General features: G+C 39.8%; 1 protein-coding gene across 2 annotated transcripts in view; it reads left to right on the top strand.

Annotated features, from left to right (window-relative positions):
• The window catches only part of DYNLT3 (dynein light chain Tctex-type 3), an 83,771-nt gene that overhangs the window by 8,708 nt on the left and 50,901 nt on the right, over positions 1-24,162 (top strand). Inside the window, exons 2-3 of one of the 2 annotated variants that reach the window (XM_053704626.1) lie at positions 16,154-16,195; positions 22,630-22,753. In XM_053704626.1, coding sequence (XP_053560601.1) covers positions 16,154-16,195; positions 22,630-22,753 — 166 coding nt within the window. The remainder of the gene's footprint in view (positions 1-16,153; positions 16,196-22,629; positions 22,754-24,162) is intronic. The other variant, XM_053704627.1, reaches the window with a different exon arrangement.

Raw genomic sequence — 24,162 nt, 5'->3', positions numbered from 1 at the left:
CTTTCATGTTTCAGACAGAATATGCAGTTTTAAGTCACTTCCATTATCAAAATGTTTATATCCACCTGCTCCTACTGAGCATGTGCATAAGCTCACACGGTATACGTATACTAGTCTGTTATTGGCTGAAGTCTGTCACATGATACATGGGGCCAGAAAATGGAAGAAAAATACATTTGCCAGAAAAAAAACCTACTGCTTATTTGAAATGTAGAGTAAGTGTTATTGCATTGTCTTTTTATTATGCACTTGTTAATTATGAAATTGTACTGAAAAGGCTTCTCCCCTCTCTGTTCATAGAACAGAACAAGGAGTGATATGTTTATCCATTAACCTTTCATATATCATTTGTAAGTATTCGGTATTTTTGTGGATAGTGGGAATTGCTTTGATAATATTGACATTAGTTGGAAAACATAGCGTATAGCAGTTGTACTGAGAAATAAACATCTACACTAGAAGGACTGACAGATGTCACAGAGGAAAGGGAATACAAATAAGCATGACAGACTAAGAGTTGAGAAAAAGACTGAGAATATGGGGAAAAAGTATACAGGTGAGGGAGAAACCTAGGCAAGAGGGAATATCAATCCAATTAATCCAATAGCCTGCTTGTCTTTTGTTTTTCAATTCTTTTGTTGCTTTGCTCACATTGTACGCATGTAAAAGTTTCCTTTCTTTTTTAAAGAGGCATTAAAAGGACAGTCTAGTCAAACTTAAACTTTCATAATTTTGATAGGACATGCGATTTTAAATAACTTTCAAATTTACTTTTATCATCAAATGTGTTCTCTTGGTATTTTTTTGTTGAAAGCTAAACCTAGGTAGGCTCATATCCTAATTTCTAAGCTCTTAAAGGCTTGCATCTAGGCAGTGCTAGTTCATATGTGTCATATAGTGCTCACTCCCGTGGAGTTAGTTATGAGTCAGCACTGATTTGCTAATGCAAGTCTGTCAAAATAACTGAAATAAGGGGACAGTCTGCAGAGGCTTAGATACAAGGTAATCACAGAGGTAAAACATAAATTAATATACCCGTGTTGGTTATGCAAAACTGGGGAATGGGTAATAAAGAGATTATCTATCTTTTTAAATAATAACAATTCTGGAGTAGACTGTCCCTTTAAACACCTCCTTGCTTGTGCAAAAAATGAGCTTTATCTAACTCTCCCTACATAGACCTGAAAGCAACATCTGTAACCAAGGTTTTCAAAATGCTGCTAATTGCTGAAAACCAGCTAGTGAATGTGTAGAAATTGCAAGTTACAGTATTTGCTTTTTGGCCTCTCTTTAGGAACATGGGATAAGCACATTTCTACACAAAATCTAGTGATGTTTAATATTCTTTTTTTTTTTTTTTTTAAGTTTCAAATGCTTTATTGTCATTGCTCAACATTTACATCTTGTCAACACAGAATATAAGAGAAAAGGACAAAAAAAAGAAAGAACAGAGTGGTTACATGTTGCTCTTTAAAAAGAAACATTCATATTTCAGTCCAATTGCATCTAGGTCTTTGTTATGTTCACCTCAGTATAGATCTATCTGTAGTCTGTTACGTCCTTATGTGAGGTGACATAAATATATATGTGTATATGAAGTTTTATCTAAATGTTGAGCTTTTTCTCATTCTTTCCCTCTCTTTAAACGGAGAGAGAAATAAATATAACAGAAGAACATAAAAGGCAAAAATAGCAAAACAAGAAAACTTACTTGGAAGCGAAATAAAATAGAGATACAGTCCCCTGTTATTAAGGGACTTCGTCCGCTGCGCTCCACAGGGCATTAAATAGGTGGGGCTGTTTATCCCCTTGTTTGGTGCTCTGTTGGTCTCTCGTCACTCTCTCTCTTTGCTGTTTAGGTCTTGGTAGGATCGTAATAAAACGTTAACACAAAGGTATAAAAGGTTATGCCCATCTTACTTTCTAGAACTCAGCTGTGTTGTTAAATGTAGCAAATATGTATTATTATTCTAGTGTGCTTGTCTTATATCCGCCCTAGGTCCCTCTATCACCTCATCCCATAAGAATCTGACCTCCACCAGAAGATTTAGCTTGTTCCTTCTCTGATAGCCATATTCTTCCAATACCAGTATATCAGTTACCCTTTCTTTCCATGTACTTATGAAGGGTGGTGTCTGGCTCTTCCAATTCAGGGCGATTAATGCTTTTGCTCCTGACATTCCTAAATGTAAAAGAGTGCGTCTGAGGGTGCATGTTATCTTTGTTGTGTCATTCAGTAGTGCCACGCTGGGTGTTAGTGTGAACTCGGGTGTTAATATCTGCCTGAAGTGTCTCTCTATGTCTAACCAGAAGTCTTTAAGTCTCCCACAATTCCACCACATATGGAGGTAAGTGCCCTTCTCTTCGCATCCTCTCCAACATCTGTCGCTAACACCTGGGTAGATTGAATGTGACCTTGAAGGGGTTAGGTACCACCTCATGATGACTTTAAAATTCAATTCTAATAATTGTGGTGATGTTGAAATTTTCTTAGTATTTTTAAAGATCCTAATCTAGTCTTCCTCTGTTATGTTATGGTCTAGTTCTTCTTGCCACTTAGATGTATATGTAGGTAAGTTCCGAGTGTGTTCAGATTGTATTAGTCTTTTTGAGATAGAGAGTGTGTGTCTGATCTCTTCCGTGTTAGAACAGAGTGTTTCGTAAGGGGTTAATTCTCTTAGGAACTCCTGTTTATGTGGGGAGGTATGAATAAAATGTGCCAGTTGTGAATATTTTAACCAGGTAGAATATCTACCTTCTGCAACTGTCATTAAGTTTTCTCTATTGTCTAGTTTTCCTTTTCTTATGAACCTCGTCAAAGGTGTGGAATAACCCCATTATTGGGTCCTTTGTTTTCCTTTATCTAAACCCCCCACTAACTCTGCGTTAATAGGGATAGGGAATAGAGGAGAGCGCACCCCCGAAATATGCTTCTTTCGTGCGATAATGCTATCCCAGGTATCAAAAGTATGTTTATGTATTGCTAATTCTGTACATTGAGGGGGTCTCAATTCTTTTGGTACCCAACAGAGCGCCCCTACCTCTGGGACCCTCAAGATATGGGAATCTATCGCCACCCATGCCTTTGTGTCCCTGGATCTATGCCAGTCTAAAATCCTTTGTAATGTGACTGCCTCATGATAATCTGCTATGTGTGGGACCCCCAGACCTCCATTTTCTGGCCTCCTATACATATTTTCTCTATTGATTCTAGGTTTGCTTTTGTTCCAGATAAATGAGTTGATGTGTCTCTGTAACTGGGGTATATACCACCTAGGGATAGGGATGGGGAGGGCCTGTATTATATATAATATTCTGGGTAATGTTGTCATTTTTATACTCTGTATGCGTCCCCACCATGTGATTGGTTTCGCTGCCCAAGTGCCTAAGTCCCGTTGTATGTTTCGTGCCAGTGCAAGATAGTTATCATTAAACAGCTGTGATGTGTCAGAGGAGAGTTGTACTCCGAGGTATTTTAGGGATTTCTTTTGTATTTTTAAGGGGCAAGTATCTGTTATTAGTTGGAATCTTTGTGGCGTCAGGGATACATTCATTATCTCTGATTTTTGTGTATTAACCAGGAAGCCCGAGAAACTTCCGAAATGTTTGATTTCCTTCAGGGTCTCTGGTACAGAGAGTTGGGGATTTGTGAGTGTGAACAGCACATCATCTGCGTATAATGCGATTTTAAAGTTATGTGGGCCGATGTTAATGCCATGGATCTTTTGGTTTTGTCGGATGTGTGCAGCAAATACCTCCATTGACAGGATAAATAGGATTGGGGACAGGGGACATCCCTGTCGTGTCCCGTCTTGGATGTTAAAGGGGGTGGACAGCATGCCATTCGCTTTCACTTTGGCACTTGGTTGTCTATATAATTGGAGGATACGTGTTATCATTTTCGATCCAAATCCTAGTGCTACTAGCGTCTCTTTTAGGAATGCCCAATTAATGCGATCAAACGCTTTCTCCGCGTCTGTGGCTATCAAGATCGTGGGGATGTTGTGTGATTTGGCATAAGTAGTTAATGTTAGGGCTCTAATAATATTGTCCCTTGCTTCCCTCCCCGGGACAAATCCCACTTGGTCTGAATGAATGAGTTGTAATAATACTTTATTTATCCGGTTGGCTAGTATTTTGCCTAATATCTTGATATCGGAGTTTAGGAGGGATATAGGTCTGTAGCTGCTTGGTTCGGTGAGTGGTTTGTTGGGCTTAGGTATAACTGATATATGCGCTAATAGCATTTCGCGTGGGAGGTGATGATTATCATCCAGTGCTTGGAACAATTTTAGTAGATGTGGAGCTAGTATATGTTTGAATGCTTTATAGTATGAATTAGTAAAACCATCCGGCCCAGGGCTTTTACCTGACGGTAAATGTTGGATTGCTGTTAGGATCTCTGTTATAGTGATGGGTGATTCCAGTTCCTCCCTGTTAACATTCGGCAGCTGTGGTAAGTTTGCCTGTCTAATGTATTCTTTCATGTGTTCTTGGTGTTCGGCAGTGTTGTTAGTGTCTAAGTTATAGAGTGCTTCATAGTAAGAGCCAAAATGGTTAGCTATGTGTTTGCTATCTACGACCTCCACTCCCTCTGTTGTTACTAGTTTGTGTATTTGTGACGATACCTTTTGGTTTCTTAACATTTTAGCAAGTAGCGCTCCTGTCCTATTTCCTTCATAATAATACATCTTTTTAATTCCAAGGGCTTTCCTCTGTGCCTCTTTAGTTAGGACTGCATTTAGTTCCTTTCTGGTTTCTGTTAGTTGTTTGAAGGATGTTGAGTCCTTTGGGTTATTTTTATGGGTTATTTCTAATTGTCTCATCTTTTCCGTCAGCGTGTTAGTCCTGTCATTGTAAGTTTTTCGTCTGTATGCTGTGTGTTTAATGCACTCTCCACGTAATACCACTTTGTGGGCTTCCCACAAAGTGGCAGGTGTAATGTCTTGTGTCGCATTATGGCGAAAATATTCTTTTAGTGATTTAGTCAGGGCTTCCAATGTGGCTGGGTGTCTCAATAATGAGTCATCCATCCTCCATATAAAAGGGGTGACTGGGTGGTGCGGCCACTGTAGGGTTACTAGGACGGCTGAATGGTCCGACCAAGGGGTCGGTAGTATATCTGAATCTCTTACTAAAGACATGTGGTTTCTATCTACCATTATGTAGTCTATTCGTGTATATATAGACCATGGGTGAGAGAAGAAGGTGTAGTTTTTTTGTCTTGGATGTTGTATGCGCCATACATCAAGTGTACTTAGCTGTGCAAAGCAATTATATACTGCGTTAGGCGGTCTAGATCCAGGTGTAGCCCTGCCTGTAGAGGTGTCCAATGCTGTATCTAGTGCTACATTCAAATCACCTCCTAGTATTAACATGCCTTTCCTGTGTGTTGTGACTAACTTTGATAAGTGTTGGTAAAATTTGTGTCTGCCACTGTTTGGCGCATATACATTTACTAAAGTCACTGGTCTATTGAACAGTGTTCCTACGAGAATCATTATACGCCCTTCTTTGTCTGAGGCCTTATTCAGTAGAGTGAAATGTATGTTTCGGTGAAAAAGGATTCCTACCCCATTTCTTTTTGCCGCAGTGTGTGAGTTAAAATACCCTACTGGGTGATCTCTGGATTTGAATGTTGGAGCTGCTGAAGCTAAAAAGTGAGTTTCCTGTATGAAAATAATGGAATCTTTATGTTTCCTGAAGGTTCTAAGGGCTATAGAACGTTTGGTAGGTGAGTTGAGTCCCTTTGTGTTTTGCGTGATAATTGATATAACTGGGTCAGCCATCTATATATACTAGGTTATACTTGCGCATTTGTTTAATGATATCATATCTTATCCTATGTTTACAAACCATGTCCTGTACCAGACCTGTGTAGTGTATTGAAATGAGAGAGAGTACCTGATCAGTATCCAGATGTTCCTTATGAGGAGAGGGTGAGTATTGCCCTGAAGAGTCGCAGCAGACGAACTTAAAAAAAAATACAAGAAAATTAACATTTATAAACAAGTAGAAAAATAATGTAAACATTTTACCAATCATCATTACTAGTTCCCGAACTCCTCCCAACCGCCTGGCCCACAACCCTTCACTAACGTTATTAGGTGTTAGAGTTCCCTGTTATAGGGAAGTTCTGGGGGAAAGTGAGAGGGGGGAAAAAGTGGGAACAAGAAAAGGCGGAAGGAGAAAAGTGGAGAAAGGGGGTAAGGGGTTGAAAGGCAGTAAATTTGCCAGTAATCTACCAGACGGCCAGCCCCCCGGGGGAGGGGGTGGTAATAAGGGCTTTGTTTGGGGATAGTGGAATATGTCCCATGTATCTTTCTCTGACTAGGCTGTGCTATACTATACCACATAAGAGTGTCCATTGGTTTTCACCCAAAAATAAAGAAAGTGTCCAGATCTTATCAGGTGGTCTATGTTTCTGCGTTCTCTTCACTATCACCTGCCACCTGACCATTTTTCCTTTTCTTGGGTATTGTCACCCATTTTGGACGTTGAGGGTGCGGTGGGAGAGTTGCTCTTTGTTCATCTTTGTTGTCCCGTAATTTTGGCAAGGAAGGTTGAGGGATTTCTAGGTGTTTGCAGAATTGGTCAATATCCTCAGGTTCTTTATATACATACGTTTTATCGTCCTTGACCACTTTTATTGAAAAAGGGAAGCCCCATCTGTATGGGATCCCTAGCTCAGTCAGATGCAGAGTGAGGTATCGTGCCTCTTTGCGTTTTGCAAGTGTCATTGGGCTTAGATCTGCATATATTTGAAGCCTGTCCTCGCCGAATGTAATGGATGGCTTTTTCCTTGCTGCTTGTAGAATCCTCTCCTTATCTGTAAACTTGTGGCAACAAAGGACAATGTCCCGTGGTGGTGCTGTGTCTGAAGGCTTCGCCCTGAGGGCTCTATGTATTCTGTCTATAGTGACTGTGTCGTTATTGCCTGATTCCAGCAGAAACCGGAACAAATTCTGAGCATAAGATTGCAGTTGTGCAGGGAGAATTTTTTCTGGCACCCCTCTGATACGGAGATTTTGGCGCCGGCCTCTATTATCTAAATCTTCAAGTTGTGCCTGTAGCTGAAGAATAGTGGAATTTTGTTGCTGCAATTCTAAGGCCATTGTGTCTGTCGTCATGACAGTTTCCTCTGTCTGTTCCTCTAATTGTTGTACTCTATTTCCCAGTGCATTTATGTCTCTCTTGATGTCTGCCAATCCATCTTTAATGGCTTTGTTAACCTGTAACATAAATGTGGTCAAATCTTGTTTAGTAGGAAGAGAGCAGAGGTCCGCTTTTGTTATGGGTGAATTGCTTCCATCTGAAGACTGTGTTCTCTCTTGCATATCGACTTCAGTGTGAGTATATGGTGGTTCTAAATCTCCCCCTGTGTCAGTCAATTTGAAGAATGAGTTAAGTTTCCCTGCTCCTGGGGTTGCCGGTTTTTGTTTGTCGTTTTTGTTTTTATTCCTGGCCGCCATGATAGCGTAACTGCAATTATTTTGTGGTATAGCGTGTTTGGGGTTCTCTTTTGGCTTGTTCTGTAGCCTTGTCAAGCTGTATTATGTTCAGATAAAGTACTTCAGGGATGTTTATGTAAGGCACTCTGTTCTGTTTCAGCGTAGTGTGTAGGTGACGTACCTCTTATGGCGTCTTTGCAGGAACCGTTATGGTGCACCCTGTGTTCCAAGCTTTGTGCGCTCAGGATCTGAGGGTCTTTATGGCGTCTTGTGTCGCCTTGCTTAGCGAGAGTGATCGTGCACCGCTTATGTCCAGCTTGTCGCCATGCGTTGTCCGCCTGCAGCTCTGTTGTTCCAACTTTAGGTAGGCTTTTCTGTTCCCAGCTAGGCCCCGTTCTCTGCCGCTACAGATAAAAGGGCATTTCTGCCTAATGACACGACTGTCACTGTGGTCGCTTGCCTCCTGTTCTAGTCAGGATTCGTTTTGGTGCCCTTTAGCTTAATTGCATAAGATTTTCCCCCAGGTTGGGCCCCTATCTGGCTGATCACTATCGGAGCTCTAAAACTTTGCGACCATGCTCTTCCTTGGTCGGCTCCGCCCCCGTTTAATATTCTTTTAATTCTTCTCATTCAGTCTTTTTTATTGTGTTTTTTTTTTACCATTATCTCTTTATTCTGTGCCTCTTTGTTTCTCCTATTTTTCTAAATCTATTCCTCCTTCAAATCCTTATATCCCAATTTGTACTCTCTTATGGTGTTTTCTAATGTATAGCATAAAATCCTCATTTACTTACTCATTTGCTATGTACGAAACATAAAAAGCATCTGCACTGGATATGCATCAATACTTTGTATATTTATTTCTGACATCAGGCAGGTTCTGCTATGCATGTTGGGACTCAAACCATAAGTGCAGGGTGACTGACTGTTAATGCATAGAGCTGAGATATATCACTTTGTGAGTGAAAGTTTAGTTCTATTATTTGTTATAGGGACAGTGAACTGAAGTTTGAACTGTCCGTAAAATGTTGATTTATGTATAGTATAATTCCTGTAATTTAACTCTGAATATTGTGTTTTCACATTTCCCCTGAAAAATTGGAGTATATCCTGTAGGTTTCATAACATTGACCCTGCAAAATGCTATCATTGATTGCTTGACAAGTGCAGGAGCTCATATATTTGTCTCTAATTTGTCATACGTAATGAGATAAACATATTTTTTCAAGGGGTGTGTCTTTCAACTGTAATGTAAAAAAAAAAAAACTTTTAAAAAAGTGAGCATTGTTTTCTGCCTTCCTCTGTACTGAACTAAAAGATCATAACGCTTTTCCTCTCATAAATAATTCAGTAGTAAATTAAAGTATATTGTTACAATAGTGTATCAGAAAATTCTTCATAGTGCTGAAACTGTATATTTTATTTGACAATATATATACAGTTAAATACATTTCTCCTACATTGGTGTGTCCGGTCCACGGCTTCATCCTTACTTGTGGGATATTCTCATTCCCTACAGGAAGTGGCAAAGAGAGCACAACAGCAGAGCTGTCCATATAGCTCCCCCTCTAGCTCCGCCCCCAGTCATTCTCTTTGCCGCTCTGTACAAGTAGCATCTCCACGGGGTGGTAAAGAGTATGTGGTGTTAGTTGTAGTTTTTTATTTCTTCTATCAAGAGTTTGTTATTTTAAAATAGTGCCAGTTTGTACTATTTACTCTGCAACAGAAAATGAAGAAGATTTCTGTTAAAGAGGAGTATGATTTTAGCACCAGTAACTAAAATCCATTGCTGTTCCCACGCAGGACTGTTGAAACCAGAGAACATCAGTTGGGGGGAACAGTTTGCAGGCTTATCTGCTTAAGGTATGATCAGTCATTTTTCTAACAAGACCATGTAATGCTAGAAGACTGTCAGAAATTCCCTCTGGGATAGGTAAGCCATTTTTTCTTAGACTCTGTATAAAATGATGGCTTATATTTAGGGCTCTATGCTGGCTGACACTATTGTGGGCTTTAAAATCGATTGCTTTTTAGCATGTTTTTCACTAAAAATAAGGTGTTTTTTCAGACTTTAAAACACTTTTGGGGTTTAATTTCGGCCTGGCACTTATTTGGACACCTAAATCTAGTCAGAAAGGCCCCTCCACTCTGGAATGAAGAGGGAGGAGGCCTCATTTTCAGGCCTCAATTGCGCAGTTGATTTTGCCTAGGCAGTCCATGCAGCTTCATGTGGGGAATCAGAAGGATTCCAGAGAGGCTTATTTCCTACTAAAATAATCCCTAAGCAAGGTAAAGACTACAGGGGAAGCTGTAGTATAGTACTGTAGTGTGTTAACCGGTTAATAACTGTTATTAGCTCCGGTTTGGGCATTAAGGGGTTAATTGGTCTGAAAATTTGTGTGCAATCGTTTCAAAGCATTAAGGCTCTGTGGTGAAAATTTCATTAAAATCGGATGTATATTTCATGGTTTTTTGATGTGTCAGTAATAATGTTTGCTCTTTTATTATTTAAAGAGACAGTAACGTTTTTGTCAAAAATAATTTTTATTGCATTGTATTTCTGTTTAAGCCTGTCAAACATGTCTGAATCTTCAGATAGACTATGTTCTGTATGTCCAAAGGCCAAGGTGGTTCCCCCATTAAATTTATGTGTGCAGTGTGCCATAGCGTCCAACTAGCTTAAGTACAGTAAATCACACTTAAAAATATAGCCCAAGATGATTCTTTAGCTGAAGGTAGTGAAGATAGCTTGTTTTCCTCTCCTTCTGTGTCAACACCAGCTATGCCCGCGCAGGCGATGCCCAGTACATCTAGCGCACCAATTGTGATTACTATGCAACAATTAGCATTTTTTATCCGAACTACCAGCCTTTCCTAGGAAGCGGGATTGCTCAGTTTTAAACACAGACAATGAGCAAGCAGACGCAGAGGATAATTTATCTGTAGTGCCCTCACATCAAGCTGACTTGGCGGTGAGGGAGGGCCTGTCTGAGGGAGAAATTTCTGACAGGAAAAGTTTCTCAGCAGGCAGAGCCTGATACTATAACATTTAAATTTAAGCTAGAACACCTCCGCGCCCTACTTAAGGAGGTCCTAGCTGCACTTGATGATTGTGATCCTTTGGTGATCCCAGAAAAATTGTGTAAAATGGACAATTTCCTAGAGGTCCCAGTACACACTGATGCGTTTCCGATACCTAAGATGGCGGATATAGTGACTAAGGAGTGGGAGAAGCCAGGTGTTCCTTTTGTTCCCCCTCCTATATTTAAGAAAATGTTCCCCATTGTTGAACCCAGAAGGGACGCATGGCAGACGGTCCCTAAGGTAGAGGGGGCAGTTTCAACGTTAGCTAAGCACAACTATTCCAATAGAGGACAATTGCGCTTTCAAAGATCCTATGGATAAAAATTAGAAGGGTTGCTTAATAAAAATTTTGTTCAGCAAGGTTTCCTTCTTCAACCAATTTCGTGCATTATTCCTGTCACCACGGCGGCGTCTTTTTGGTTCGATGAACTAGAAAATTCGCTCCAGAAGGAGACTCCATATGATGAAGTCATGGACAGAATTCACGCACTGAAGTTGGCTAATTACTTTTATTTTAGATGCCACTTTTCAATTAGCTAAATTAGCGGCGAAAAATTCAGGTTTTGCAATAGTTTTGCGCAGGGCGCTTTGGCTAAAATCTTGGTCGGCGGATGTGTCGTCCAAAACAAAATTGCTTACTATTCCTTTCAAGGGTAAGACCCTATTCGGGCCAGAATTGAAAGAGATTATTTCAGACATCACTGGGGGAAAGGGCCATGCCTTTCCACAGGATAGACCTTTCAAAGCAAAAAATAAGTCTAATTTTCGTTCCTTTCGCAATTTCAGGAACGGACCGGCTCCTAGCTCTACAGCCTCTAGACAAGAGGGTAACACTTCCCAGCCCAAACCAGCATGGAAACCATTGCAAGGCATGAACAAGGGGAAACAGGCCAAGAAGCCTGCTGCTGCTAACAAATCAGCATGAAAGGATAGCCCCCGATCCGGGACCGGATCTGGTAGGGGGCAGACTCTCTCTCTTTGCTCAGGCTTGGGCAAGAGATGTCCTAGACCCCTGGGCTTTAGAGATTGTCTCTCAGGGGTATCTCCTAGAATTCAAGGACCTTCCTCCAAAGGGAAGGTTTCACATGTCTCGCTTGTCTTTAGACCAGACAAAGAGACGGGCATTCTTACATTGCGTAGAAGTGATACACCCAGTTCCAAAAGCAGAACAAGGACTGGGTTTTTACTCAAACCTGTTTGTAGTTCCCAAAAAGGAGGGAACGTTCAGGCCATTTCTGAACTTAAAGATCCTAAACATATTCCTCAGAGTTCCATCATTCAAAATGGAAACAATTCGAACAATTTTACCAATGATCTAGGAGGGTCAATACATGACTACCGTGGACCTAAAGGATGCATACCTGCATATTCCGATCCACAAAATTCACCATCAGTTCCTAAGGTTCGCCTTCCTGGACAAGCATTATCATTTTGTGGCTCTTCCCTTCAGATTGGCCACTGCTCCAAGAATTTTTACAAAGGTGTTAGGATCCATTCTAGCAGTGGTAAGGCCAAGGGACATTGCGGTAGCACCTTACCTAGACGACATCTTAATTCAGGCGTCGTCCTTCCACAAAGCGAAGGCTCATACGGATATTGTTCTAGCCTTCCCAAGGTCTCACGGGTGGAAGGTGAACGTAGTAAAAAGTTCTCTGTCCCCGGTCACTAGGGTTCCCCATTCTGGGAACAATAATAGACTGGGTAGAAATGAAAATCTTTCTGACGGAGGTCAGGAAGTCAAAACTTTCAAATGCTTGTCGAGTTCTTCATGCCATTCCTCAGCCTTCTGTGGCTCAGTGCATGGAGGTAATCGGTCTAATGGTTGCGGCAAGGACATAGTCCCTTTTGCCAGAATTCATTTAAAGACCATTGCAACTGTGCATGCTCAAGCAGTGGAATGGGGATTATGCAGATTTGTCTCCCCAGATACAAATGGACCAGGAAACCAGAGACTCGCTCCTCTGGTGGTTGTCTCAGGATCACCTGTCTCAGGAAATGAGTTTCCACAGACCAGAGTGGATCATTGTCACGACCGACGCCAGTCTCTTAGGATGGGGCGCGGTCTGGGACTCCCTGAAAGCTCAGGGTCTATGGTCTCGGGAAGAATCTCTTCTCCCGATAAACATTTGGGAACTGAGAGCGATATTCAATGCGCTCCTGGCTTGGCCTCAACTAGCGGAGGCCAAATTCATAAGATTCAGTCGGACATCATGACGACTGTAGCGTACATAAATCAAGGAGGAACAAAGAGTTTCCTGGCGATGAGAGAAGTATCCAAGATCATCAAATGGGCGGAGGATCACTCCTGCCATCTATCTGCAATTCACATCTCAGGAGTAGACAACTGGGAGGCGGATTATCTGAGTCGTCAGACTTTCCATCCGGGGGTGTGGGAACTTCACCCGGAGGTTTTTGCCCAGTTAACTCAACTATGGGGCATTACAGATCTGGATCTGATGGCGTCACGTCAGAACTCCAAGGTTCCATGAGACGGGTCCAGGTCCAGGGATCCCAAGGCGACATTGGTAGATGCCTTGGTGGCGCCTTGGTCTTTCCATCTATTCTCCTCCCCAGGCTAGTAGCCAGGATCAAACAGAAGAAGGCTTCGATAATTCTAATAGCTCCTGCGTGGCCACGCAGGACTTGGTATGCAGACCTGGTGAATATGTCATCGGCTCCACCATGGAAGCTACCTTTGAGACAGGACCTTCTAGTACAAGGTCCATTCGAACATCCAAACCTAGTTTCTCTGCAACTGACTGCTTGGAGATTGAACGCTTGAGTCTATCTAAGCGTGGGTTTTCAGAATCAGTTATAGATACTCTGGTTTAGGCTAGAAAGCCTGTAACCAGGAGAATTTACCATAAGATATGGCAGAAATATCTCTATTGGTGCGAATCCAAGGGTTACTCATGGAGTAAAATTAGGATTCCAAGGATTATTTCCTTTCTCCAAGAGGGATTGGAGAAAAGTCTAGTTCTTTAAAAGGACAGATATCTGCTCTGTCTGTCTTGTTGCACAAACGTCTGGCAGCCGTGCCAGATGTTCAGGCGTTCGTACAGGCGTTAGTCAGAATCAAGCCTGTCTACAGACCTGTGACTCCTCCATGGAGTCTAAATTTAGTTCTTTCAGTTCTTCATGGGGTTCCGTTTGAACCTTTACTTTCCATAGATATTAAGTTACTATCTTGGAAATATTTTTGTTTTTGGTTGCTATTTCTTCTGTTAGAAGAGTCTCTGAATTTGTCTGCTTTGCAGTGTAATTCACCCTATCTGGTGTTTCATACAGATAAGGTAGTTTTACGTACCAAGCCTGGTTTTCTTCCAATAGGAATATTAACCAGGAAATAGTTGTTCCTTCTCTGTGTCCTAATCCAGTTTCTAAAGAGGAACGTTTGTTACACAATCTAGATGTGGTTCGTGCTTTAAAATTCTATCTAGAAGCAACAAAGGATTTCAGATAGACATCTTCTTTGTTTGTTGTCTATTCTGGTAAGAGAAGAGGTCAGAAAGCTACTGCTACCTCTCTTTCCTTCTGGCTAAAAAAAGCATCATCCAATTGGCTTATGAGACTGCTGGATGGCAGCCTCCTGAACGAATGGGCTTTCAAGAACGAGGCTTCTGTTGAACAGATCTGTAAGGCAGTGACTTGGTCTTCACTGCATACTTTTGCCATATTTTACAAATTCGATACTTATGCTTCTTTGGAGGCTATTTTTGGGAGAAAGGTTTTACAAGCAGTGGTGCCTTCCGTTTAGGTTACCTGACTTGCTCCCTCCCTTCATCCGTGTCCTAAAGCTTTGGTATTGGTTCCCACAAGTAAGGATGAAGCCGTGGACCGGACACACCAATGTAGGAGAAAACAGAATTTATGTTTACCTGATAAATTTCTTTCTCCTACGGTGTGTCCGGTCCACGGCCCGCCCTGGCTTTTAGTCAGGTTTAAAATTTTTGTTTTTGTACACTTCAGTCACCACTGCACCCTATGGTTCTCCTTTTTCTCCTGACCGTCGGTCGAATGACTGGGGGGCGGAGCTAGAGGGGGAGCTATATGGACAGCTCTGCTGTTGTGCTCTCTTTGCCACTTCCTGTAGGGAATGAGAATATCCCACAAGTAAGGATGAAGCCGTGGACCGGACACACCGTAGGAGAAAGAAATTTATCAGGTAAACATAAATTCTGTTTTTTAGATTCCAAAAAGAAAAATAACAATGTTCCATGTTAATTTAAATGCAAAAAATGCCATGCTCTATTTATTGAATCTTGCTTGTGAGCTACACTCATTGCAGCTTGAAAGCAGAAAACAGTTGTGCATCTTTTGCTCCTGATTGGTTGACTGGCTGTTTTCTGCTTAGGGACTGCAAAGCTTGTGACCTCAGATAATGATTTTGTGTTACTTCCTCGGGGGAGGTGCGGTAACGATTCTGATCTTGAGAGGTGTTAACGGCAGAATCCTATTGCAATCATTAAGAACACACTGACAATACTAGCCAACATTCAGAAATGGTTTTATGCTGAAAAGAAGCTCAAGACTGGGCTCCAATCCGTAATCTTTAAAGTGATTGTAAAGTTTAATGAATAAGTGCTCAGTAACTAAAAATAATCTTAAAAACACAGGCACTTTCATTCATTAAACTTTACAAAGACGCTTATTTTTAATATACTTACCTTTGCGTTAATGTAAACATAATGCTGATCCTTAGCCAGGAGCTTCTGCTTTCATAAGCATATTGATGACGATCCGGCTTTCTCCAATCGTTGCGTGCCCTGCATGCTGGACGCCAAAGAGGGCACACAATGATTGGATTGGATTGCTAAAGAAAGTAGGAGATGTTCCGGTCGGAGGATCAGCGTTATGTTTACCAGAACACAAAGGTAAGTATTTTTAAAAATAAGCGTCTTTGTAAAGTTTAATGAATAAAAGTGCCACTGTTTTTATGATTATTTTTAGATACCAGGCAGTTATTCATTAAACTTTATTATCACTTTAAAGTGAAAGTAAATCCTAGCACTTTACAAACGCTAGGATTTACTATTGAAGCAAATAAAGGGGACTTTCATTTATGAAGTATAAGGTACATCATGTAGAAAGCTCCTTTATTTGATTCAATCAATCACCATTTTTACCTTGTACAGGAGCGCACGGCAAAAAAAAATTTGGCTAAGAGGTGACGTTTTCACCTCTTAGCCAAAAGCCGTGAGGTAAATCCGGCTCCAATGGGCGCCAAGCCGGATTTACCGTATGGCTATTGGCTAAGAGGTAAAAACGTCACCTCTTAGACAATTGTTTTTTGCTGTGGGCTGCTGTACAAGGTAAAAACAGCGATCGGTTGAATCAAATAAAGGAGCTTTCTAAATGAAGTATCTTATGCTTTATGAATGAAAGTGCCCTTTATTTGCTTCAATAGTAAATCCTAGCATTTGTACAATGCTAGGATTTACTTTCACTTTAAGACCAGTAATGAAAAAAAAATGACATATAGTAACACTTTAGAGAATTTCTCTTTAGATGGTACATATTGTATCAGGGTTTACAGTCCTGTAAATTATCTTGTACAAAACCTGTGTTTCTGTTAAGTCATCCTCCAGAATGTAACAAATTATTATATTTTATTGCAGGCTACATTCAATGCAGAGGATGCCAGTGTTATTGTTAAGGAGGTATGTATTCAGTTATTTAGCAAATATAATGCTTTTTGTATTGGCTGTTGCGTCCCTGTATCATGCATACATGGGAATTTGGTATAATACTATTGTAACCAACTGCCAGTGATATTCTTAGAATTTTTGTAATTAATAAATGAAAATGTTTTTTAGTGAGAAAAATCTACACAGAGCAATGAACACATAGGGGTTGAACACAAATGTTTAGAAAAAAAAAATATCAAATGATTTTTCTGTTGAAAATCATTTTCTAAAAGATTGGGATCATCTCCGCATTGTTGCTAACTTTTATATCTAACAAATGTGTTCCTGAGCTTTATAAATAAATGTGTTTGTCTAACTAATTACTTACACTGCTGACCGTCTCTTGTAAGATTCCTGAGCATAAAACTGTTTTTGTAGTAAAATCTTCTGACATATAGGTCATGTAACTATTACAACCATGACCTTGCAGTCCTTGCTCTTCTCTACTCTCCAGCTGGGGGGCTGCCATACAGCTGTCTTTGTTTTAATTTGCTTGACAAAGTGGAGGGAGAAGCTGTGATCTACCTTTGTTGCAAAATCCCTACATGCAAAACAGTTGTGTTTTAGAACATGCTCCTTTTGAATAAAGAAAAATTCAGAGATTCAGGTCCCTTTAAATTTTATATGAGTCGGCAGAAATTTTCTTGGACCCAAAAGAATACTGGACTATGTCACTTCTGGTGACCCCTCAGAGCACATGCGCTTCAGAGTCACAGCATCAACCATATATACGATGGGTACTGTAATTCCCCCATCTTGACTATATTTTTGCCTCCACCTGGGGGGGGGCTTTTAACGCCAAATTAGGACAGTCCTACTATGTTTTGGATAGTAAAGAGGTATGGGTACTTTATTAACTGTATATTAATATAAAATGTAATTATTCAGATCACTAACTTCTTGACTGCTTGAAGTGGCTGTGACACTTTGTTCTCCAATTTTTAACAGCAGAGGTGTAACTAAACTTTACTTGGCCCCAGGGCAAAAGGAGCGATGAGTTTAAATTCAGCAGTAGCCATATAGGAGCAAGAGCAACTGCTTCTTTGTGATTGTGAGTTGTCCTTTTGGTTAGTCTGAATCAGAAGACATGCACTTGCACAGCCTTCCTGTACAAATATGGTGGTAGGTTTTTCTGTACAGCCATCTTGGAAACCCTGCCACAATATTGTAATGGCAAATCCATACTCTTCTCTTACACTCAGAGCCCTGATTTAGGGGAGCTGCACAAAGAGGGCAGACATGATGCGGGTGGAGACTGAGCCCCACCAAGTCCCCTTGTAGAAATCCAATACTGATTATGGTGCCAAATGGGCCCCTAGAGGTGCAGGCCCAGTCAAATGTGAGACCCCTGCAGTTACACCCCTGCATAACAGCCAAGGAAAATGAGAATTTGGCGCCCCAAGAGAAGCTGACATTTTTTAAGAATATTTCAATTGCATTTGAATCTATTAATTTATTACAATAGCCATATATATATAGCCATACAATAGTCTATATGTAGACTTAAAACGTGATACAGTAGACACTTTATGTTTGATTAGTAGCGGAAGAGCAGGAAATGAAACATTCTGGTTCATACATTCTTGGATTTCTATATAAACATGCTCATATAAAACTATATCTTAAAGTGAAAGTAAATCCTAGTGTTTTACAAACGCTAAGATTTACTATTGAAACAAATAAAGGGCACTTTCATTCATGAAGTATAAGATACTTCATGTAGCAAGCTCCTTTATTTGATTCAATCGATCGCTGCTCTTAGCAGCAGCGCATGGCTAAAAAATTTTTTGGCTAAGAGGTGACGTTTTCACCTCTTAGCCAATAGCCATTTGGTAAATCCGGCTCTTCATGACTGAAAGTGCCCTTTATTCATTTCAATAGTAAATCCTAGCGTTTGTAAAACGCTAGGATTTACTTTCACTTTAAAGGGACACTGAACCTAAATTTTTTTATATCGTGAGTCAGATAGAGCATGCAATTTTAAGCAACTTTCTAATTTACTCCTATTATCAAATTATTTTCATTCTCTTGGTATCTTTATTTGAAATGCAAGAATGTAAGTTTAGATGCCGGCCCATTTTTGGTGAACACACTCTGTTGTTCTTGCTGATTGGTGGGTAAATTCACCTACCAATAAACAAGTGCTGTCCATGGTCCTGAACCAAAAAAAAGCTTAGATGGCTTCTTTTTAAAATAAAGAAAGCAAGAGAACAAAGAAAAATTGATAATAGGAGTAAATTAGAAAGTTGCTTAAAATTGCATGCTCTATCTGAATCACGAAAGAAAACATTTGGGTTCAGTGTCCCTTTAAGTACAATAAAATGATGTAGCTTGTTTGTCAGTTATATAGGTAGCTCCAAAAAATGTTATTAACTTAATTTTTTTTTAACATAACTACTACTTCTGTGACTGTTTTTTTTTTTTAACAGAGATAAAAGTCAAAATGATTTTTTATGATTGAGATAAAACCTTCAATTTAAAAAACAAAAACAAAAAACTTCAGTTATCAGTTGTACCTTTTTTCTTTTGGTGTCCTTCAGTGAGACATTGTTACATGCACACTCCTAAACTAACTGCAGTATGCTCTCATGGAAAGCATTTTAGTTTCAACAAAGGCTTGAAAGATTCAATTTGACTTCCATGTCTGTTTATTAATTTAACTGTATAGTGTAAAGTCACCCTTACAAACTACACCAAAGCACTTCTGAAAAATAGCTTTTAAACATTTGTTTGTATACAGCTTTATGCAGCTAATGACAAGCCTTGTGCATGCAATGGTAAGCCGGGTACAACCAATGACTTGCCAGGTACAACCAATGACTTGCCAGGTACAACCAATGACTAGACAGGTACAACCAATGACTAGCCAGGTACAACCAATGACTAGCCAGGTACAACCAATGACATGCTAAATCTTCTGTTTCATTCCAAGAGCCTCTGCTCCAGAAGTTTTATGCTAATCATACTGCCGGTTCATCACAATTTAAAAAAAAACCCAAAATGCTTAAGACCAAAGGGGCAGCCATTGTAGAGAGAAACCGGCACCCACAGGGCACTTAATACAGTTTGCAGGGTCCCTTTAACAAACCGTCCCTTTCACAAAAAAGATTTTTCATAACTACACATATTAACATTGCTATTAAAGAAAAAAGACATGGAAGGGATTTTTATTTCTGTATATGAGATAGAATTTGACATTTTTGACAATTTATTGTCAGTCTATACCTGCCAATATATACACTAATTGGTTATTTTTGTGCTGGCTATGTCTATATAAGGCCTCTTTTTACACAGAGCAGAAGAATAATGTCTTCTGTTTTGATTGGCTTACTTAGAGGCTCTTGTTTGTATATTATAGGCATTGCGCAGTCTCAAGCTCACAGCCTAGCAAGAACAATGCTGCCATTTATACAGGAGGGACAATATTTATGACTGGAGGAAGAGATGAACTTCTGCATGATTCAGTCTGTTCATTCACTTTAGTAAAAAAAAAAAGTATTTAATGGCCTAGATTAATTCAAATATTCTTGTGAAGCTAATATATCTAAGAAAAAAAAGTTGCAGCAATATTCATGACTTTGAAAATTGCATAATCCATAAAGATGTGCACCCACCTGTCCTGCGTGTGGCAAGTCTCTCTCCATTATAATCTAGAAGGCACATCCATCTTGTACATAGATAGAACGAGTTCCACAAGGACATTAAAACATCCTTTTTAGCATTATATTGTAATTTAGCAGTCTCTCCTTCACAATCAGTCTCCTGCATAGTGAGAGAAACAGCTCTCAAGCTAAAATTTGTCTTTGTAAGAGATCATCTCATCAGAGAAGAGAGCTTTAGGTCATCCGGCCCTAAGTGATCAAAATGGAGTTAAAAGGTGAAAAATAGGAAATAAAGTATGAAAGACAGGAAATAATAAAGTGATAATGAAGAAGCAGCATGGAGGTTTAAGAATGAGAAAAGGAAATAAAGAACCAAACCGGAAAATCTGCCCAGATTTCCTAAATAACTCCTGGTCCTTCTACGTAGACAAGTAAATCCAAGCCTTCAAGGTCACACAAAATATAAGCGCTTGCTGAAAACTCCCATAGTGCTCATGGTATTGTTTATTTAGCACCAAGTATCTTACAGCAAATTACATTTCATTTTATAGTATATCTTATTACAGTTTAGCACAGAATGTAGTTTTAAAAACATATATTTTGAGGTAAAACCATTACTGTTTTCTCTCCTAGATGCCTTGTGTAATCAGACCACCTCCAATTGTTTTCATATTTATTATTATATATATATTATATACTTTATTTATGAAGCGCCAACATATTATGCAGCGCTGTCCATGGATACAATTCATTTAAATAAAACAATATAGGAGACAGGACAACATTTACAAACACATACAGGAGGGATTGAGGGCCCTATTCCCGTGGGAACCTACAATCTATAAGGGTAGGAGGTTGAGAAACATGAGGTGAGGATTGCAAGATTGAGAAAGATGTTAATACAGAGTTAGATGAGGGAAATGTTAGGTAAGTGAAATTAATTTATTATTGAGTTGGGTGGTAGGCTTCCCTGAACAGAAAAGTCTTCAGGGAACATTTAAAGGAAGAAAAATTAGGACAAAGCCTGACAGCACGAGGGAGAGTGTTCCAGAGGGTAGGTGCTGCACAACAGAAGTCCTGCAGTCTAGCATGAGAGGAGGTGATAGTCGCGGATGCAAGGAGCAGGTCATTGTTGGATCTTAGTGGGTGGGAAGGAGTATACTTGTGTATTAAAGAGGATAGGTAGAGGGGAGCGACGTTGGTGAGAGCTTTGTATTTAGTTTTGTTTTTTTAAAGATACATTAAGTAACAGTGATAAAATTCCACTCATATTTGCCTACTTCCCTGCAAAGAAGTTCAACACATAGTTAAAGTCAGCTCTGTACTAGCAATGCGCTACTGGTTCCTGACCACTGAGTCAATCACATACAGTATATGTGCATAGCTGCCAGTCACCGGCAGTCTGGAGTTGACTTTAACTATGAGGCCTATTTATTAAAGGTCTTGCGGACCTGATCCGACAGTGCAGATCAGGTCCGCAAGACCTCGCTGAATGCGGAGAGCAATACGCTCTCCGTATTCAGCATTGCACCAGCAGCTCACAAAGCCGCCCCCTGCAAACTCGCGGCCAATGGGCCACCAGCAGGGAGGTGTCGATTAACCCGATCGTACTCGATCGGGTTGAATTGTGGCGATTCCTGACTGACTGCTTAGAGCAGGCGGGCAGGGTTATGGAGCTTGATAAATGGGCCTCTATGTGTTTAAACCCTTTGTGATTTTTTTTTTAAAGTGCATATGTTTATTAAAATTGTTGTTTTAATAAACAAGGCTGTAAACAATATTGTGTTTGTTTTTTTATAAACTCTATAGTAAAAGAAGAGGTTAATCTTTTTACAATAAGGGTCTTTATATAACTTTGATGTGCACATAGGGAGGGGCTCTATTCAAAGAAATGCACATTTATTCATGCCAGGTGATCATCATTACCACAGTGATCACCTGGCTATTAAAATCTATATAGAGGCTTTGTTTTAAAGAGGGGCTTTAAAATAAGGGGCCTGAGATCAGTGGGTAAAGGAAGCTGAGATCAGTGGGTTTGAATACTTACTCCCAATACAGTTTTCTTAAGCTGTGTAAAACACTACCTGCTTTCCGAGTTGGTGATGTCACCATGACCATGTGTGGTGACGTCACCAGCATCGCCAGATTGCCTTGTCCACCTCATATGGACCTGTAGCTGCATGGGGGTGATACGAATAGCTCTGAAAGTGCTCAGTGGACCCCCTCAGATGACGGCATGTGGTTGTCATACGGAATTAAAAGGACATGAAATCCTATTTTTTTTCTTTGAAGATTTAGATAGAGCATATCATTCCCAACAACATGCCAATTTACTTTTATTATCAAATTTGCTTCATTCTCTTGGTATCTTTTTTTGAAGGAGCAGCAATGCACTACTGGGAGCTAGCTGAATGTATCATATGAGCCAATGACAACAGGCATATATGTGCAGCAACCAATCAGCAGCTAGATCCCGGCTGTGCATTGCTGCTCATGAGCCTATCTAGGTATGTTTTTTAGCAAAGGATACAAAGAGAACAAACCAAATTAGATAATTGAAGTAAATTGGAAAGTTATTTAAAATGACATGCCCCATCTGAATCATGAAGGTTTATTTTTGAATTTATCGTCTTTTTAAAGCAGATCTCAAAATTGTCACTTACTGCAGGCATAATAAAGGAAAACTTTAATATTTATACTTATACCTTGCATATAAAAGTATTAACTTTAATTTTCTCATATTTAAAAAAAATGTTCTGAAAACAAATTATTTGATATCATGTATATATATATTTTTATTTCTAGTGTGTAGATGTCATCTTAAGCGGCGTAGACTATGATGAGAGTCGAGTCAATGAGTGGATGTCTTCAGTGATTGAGCAGTCGTTAACACACCTCGTAAAGATGGGCAAAGCCTATAAATATATTGGTAAGTAAGATAAAATGTGTTAGTCATCTGTAAATGTTTCATAATGTAGCATTTTACAGCTGAATGTGTGAAATGTTTGCAATAATTTGCTTCATGCCACATGAAACCACAGCTTAATCACACATTTCTAAATATGACGCTTTGGCCTCTAGTTATCAAGCCGCTAACCGCAAATACGCTGGAATTCCGCAGCGTATTTGTGGCGAGGCTGATTCGCTGTAGTTATCAAGCCCTACAGCCCGGCAAAAGTAGAATTTAGTGATGTAACATACGATCCGCCGGACTCAGTCCGACACAGATCGATGGTTACGTCACTCCAGATGTTCCGAACGCAAGTTCGGCACAATCTGTCTACTTTTGCTAGTTATCTACAAAGACAAGAAGAGACAGAAGCGCCACATGGCCCAATATTGTTTGGTCCAAAATCAACTTGATATATGAGGGATTGAACTCACATTTGTGGAAGCACCTCAATAAGTGCTAAGGAAGCAGTCTGGGATCTATAACAGTCACCCAGAAGACCAACAGCCGGCAATGATATGATGTAATAGTTGTAGCATCAAGGGAGATGCTACAACTATTACATCATATCATTAGATTGCTGCCTTGGATCCCGGCCTGGATCTCTACAGATAGCTGCCTTGATCTTCTCACCAGAGACTGGTTACCTAATTTTGTGACTTTTAATTTAACCATTACTGGGTTATTCACTCATGTTTGCTTATGATATTGATTGCTGATATACCATCGTTTACCATATACTATATACCATTGCACTATTGTACAGGCAGTCCCCGGGTTACGTACAAGATAGGGACTTTAGGTTTGTTCTTAAGTTGAATTTGTATGTAAGTTGGAACAGGCACTTTTTTTAGGTGAAACTCTAGCCAAACATTTTTTTTTCGTTTTGGATAGCATAGGATAAAGTTTGTTTTGCTATCTGTGCCCCTGTTCAGAAAATTTCACATCACTTTCTGTCCTTGTGACAATTGGATTTTCAGTATTTTGGATTATCCTGGAAAGAAGGATTGTCGATAAAGCTCTATTTTCTCTGTATGTAAGTACGAGTTGTACTTAAGTCGGATGTCTGTAACCCGAGGACTGCCTGTATTATCATATTGCTTCTCACTCTGAGATATATTTCACTGAAGTATAGCTACTTTTTATTATATTTACCCCTTCTTTCTCTATGAGGTATAGTTCTTTCTCTATGAGTTATAGTTCTTTCTCTACTGAGGTTGTTATATTTCCACAGTGTGGATCCTAAATTATATAGCCGTAAATCACTAGATTTAGTGAGTACTTTGCTATAGGGCGCCCCCTCCTTTGCTGTTGTTACTTTTGCTAGTTATCAAAGAACTAGCAGGTACACAATTTAGATAATTGTAGTTAATTTATTTAATTTATTT

Source organism: Bombina bombina, chromosome 3 (genome assembly GCF_027579735.1).
Source record: "Bombina bombina isolate aBomBom1 chromosome 3, aBomBom1.pri, whole genome shotgun sequence".
Taxonomy (NCBI): domain Eukaryota; kingdom Metazoa; phylum Chordata; class Amphibia; order Anura; family Bombinatoridae; genus Bombina; species Bombina bombina.
This window is presented reverse-complemented; position numbering and strand designations above follow the sequence as displayed.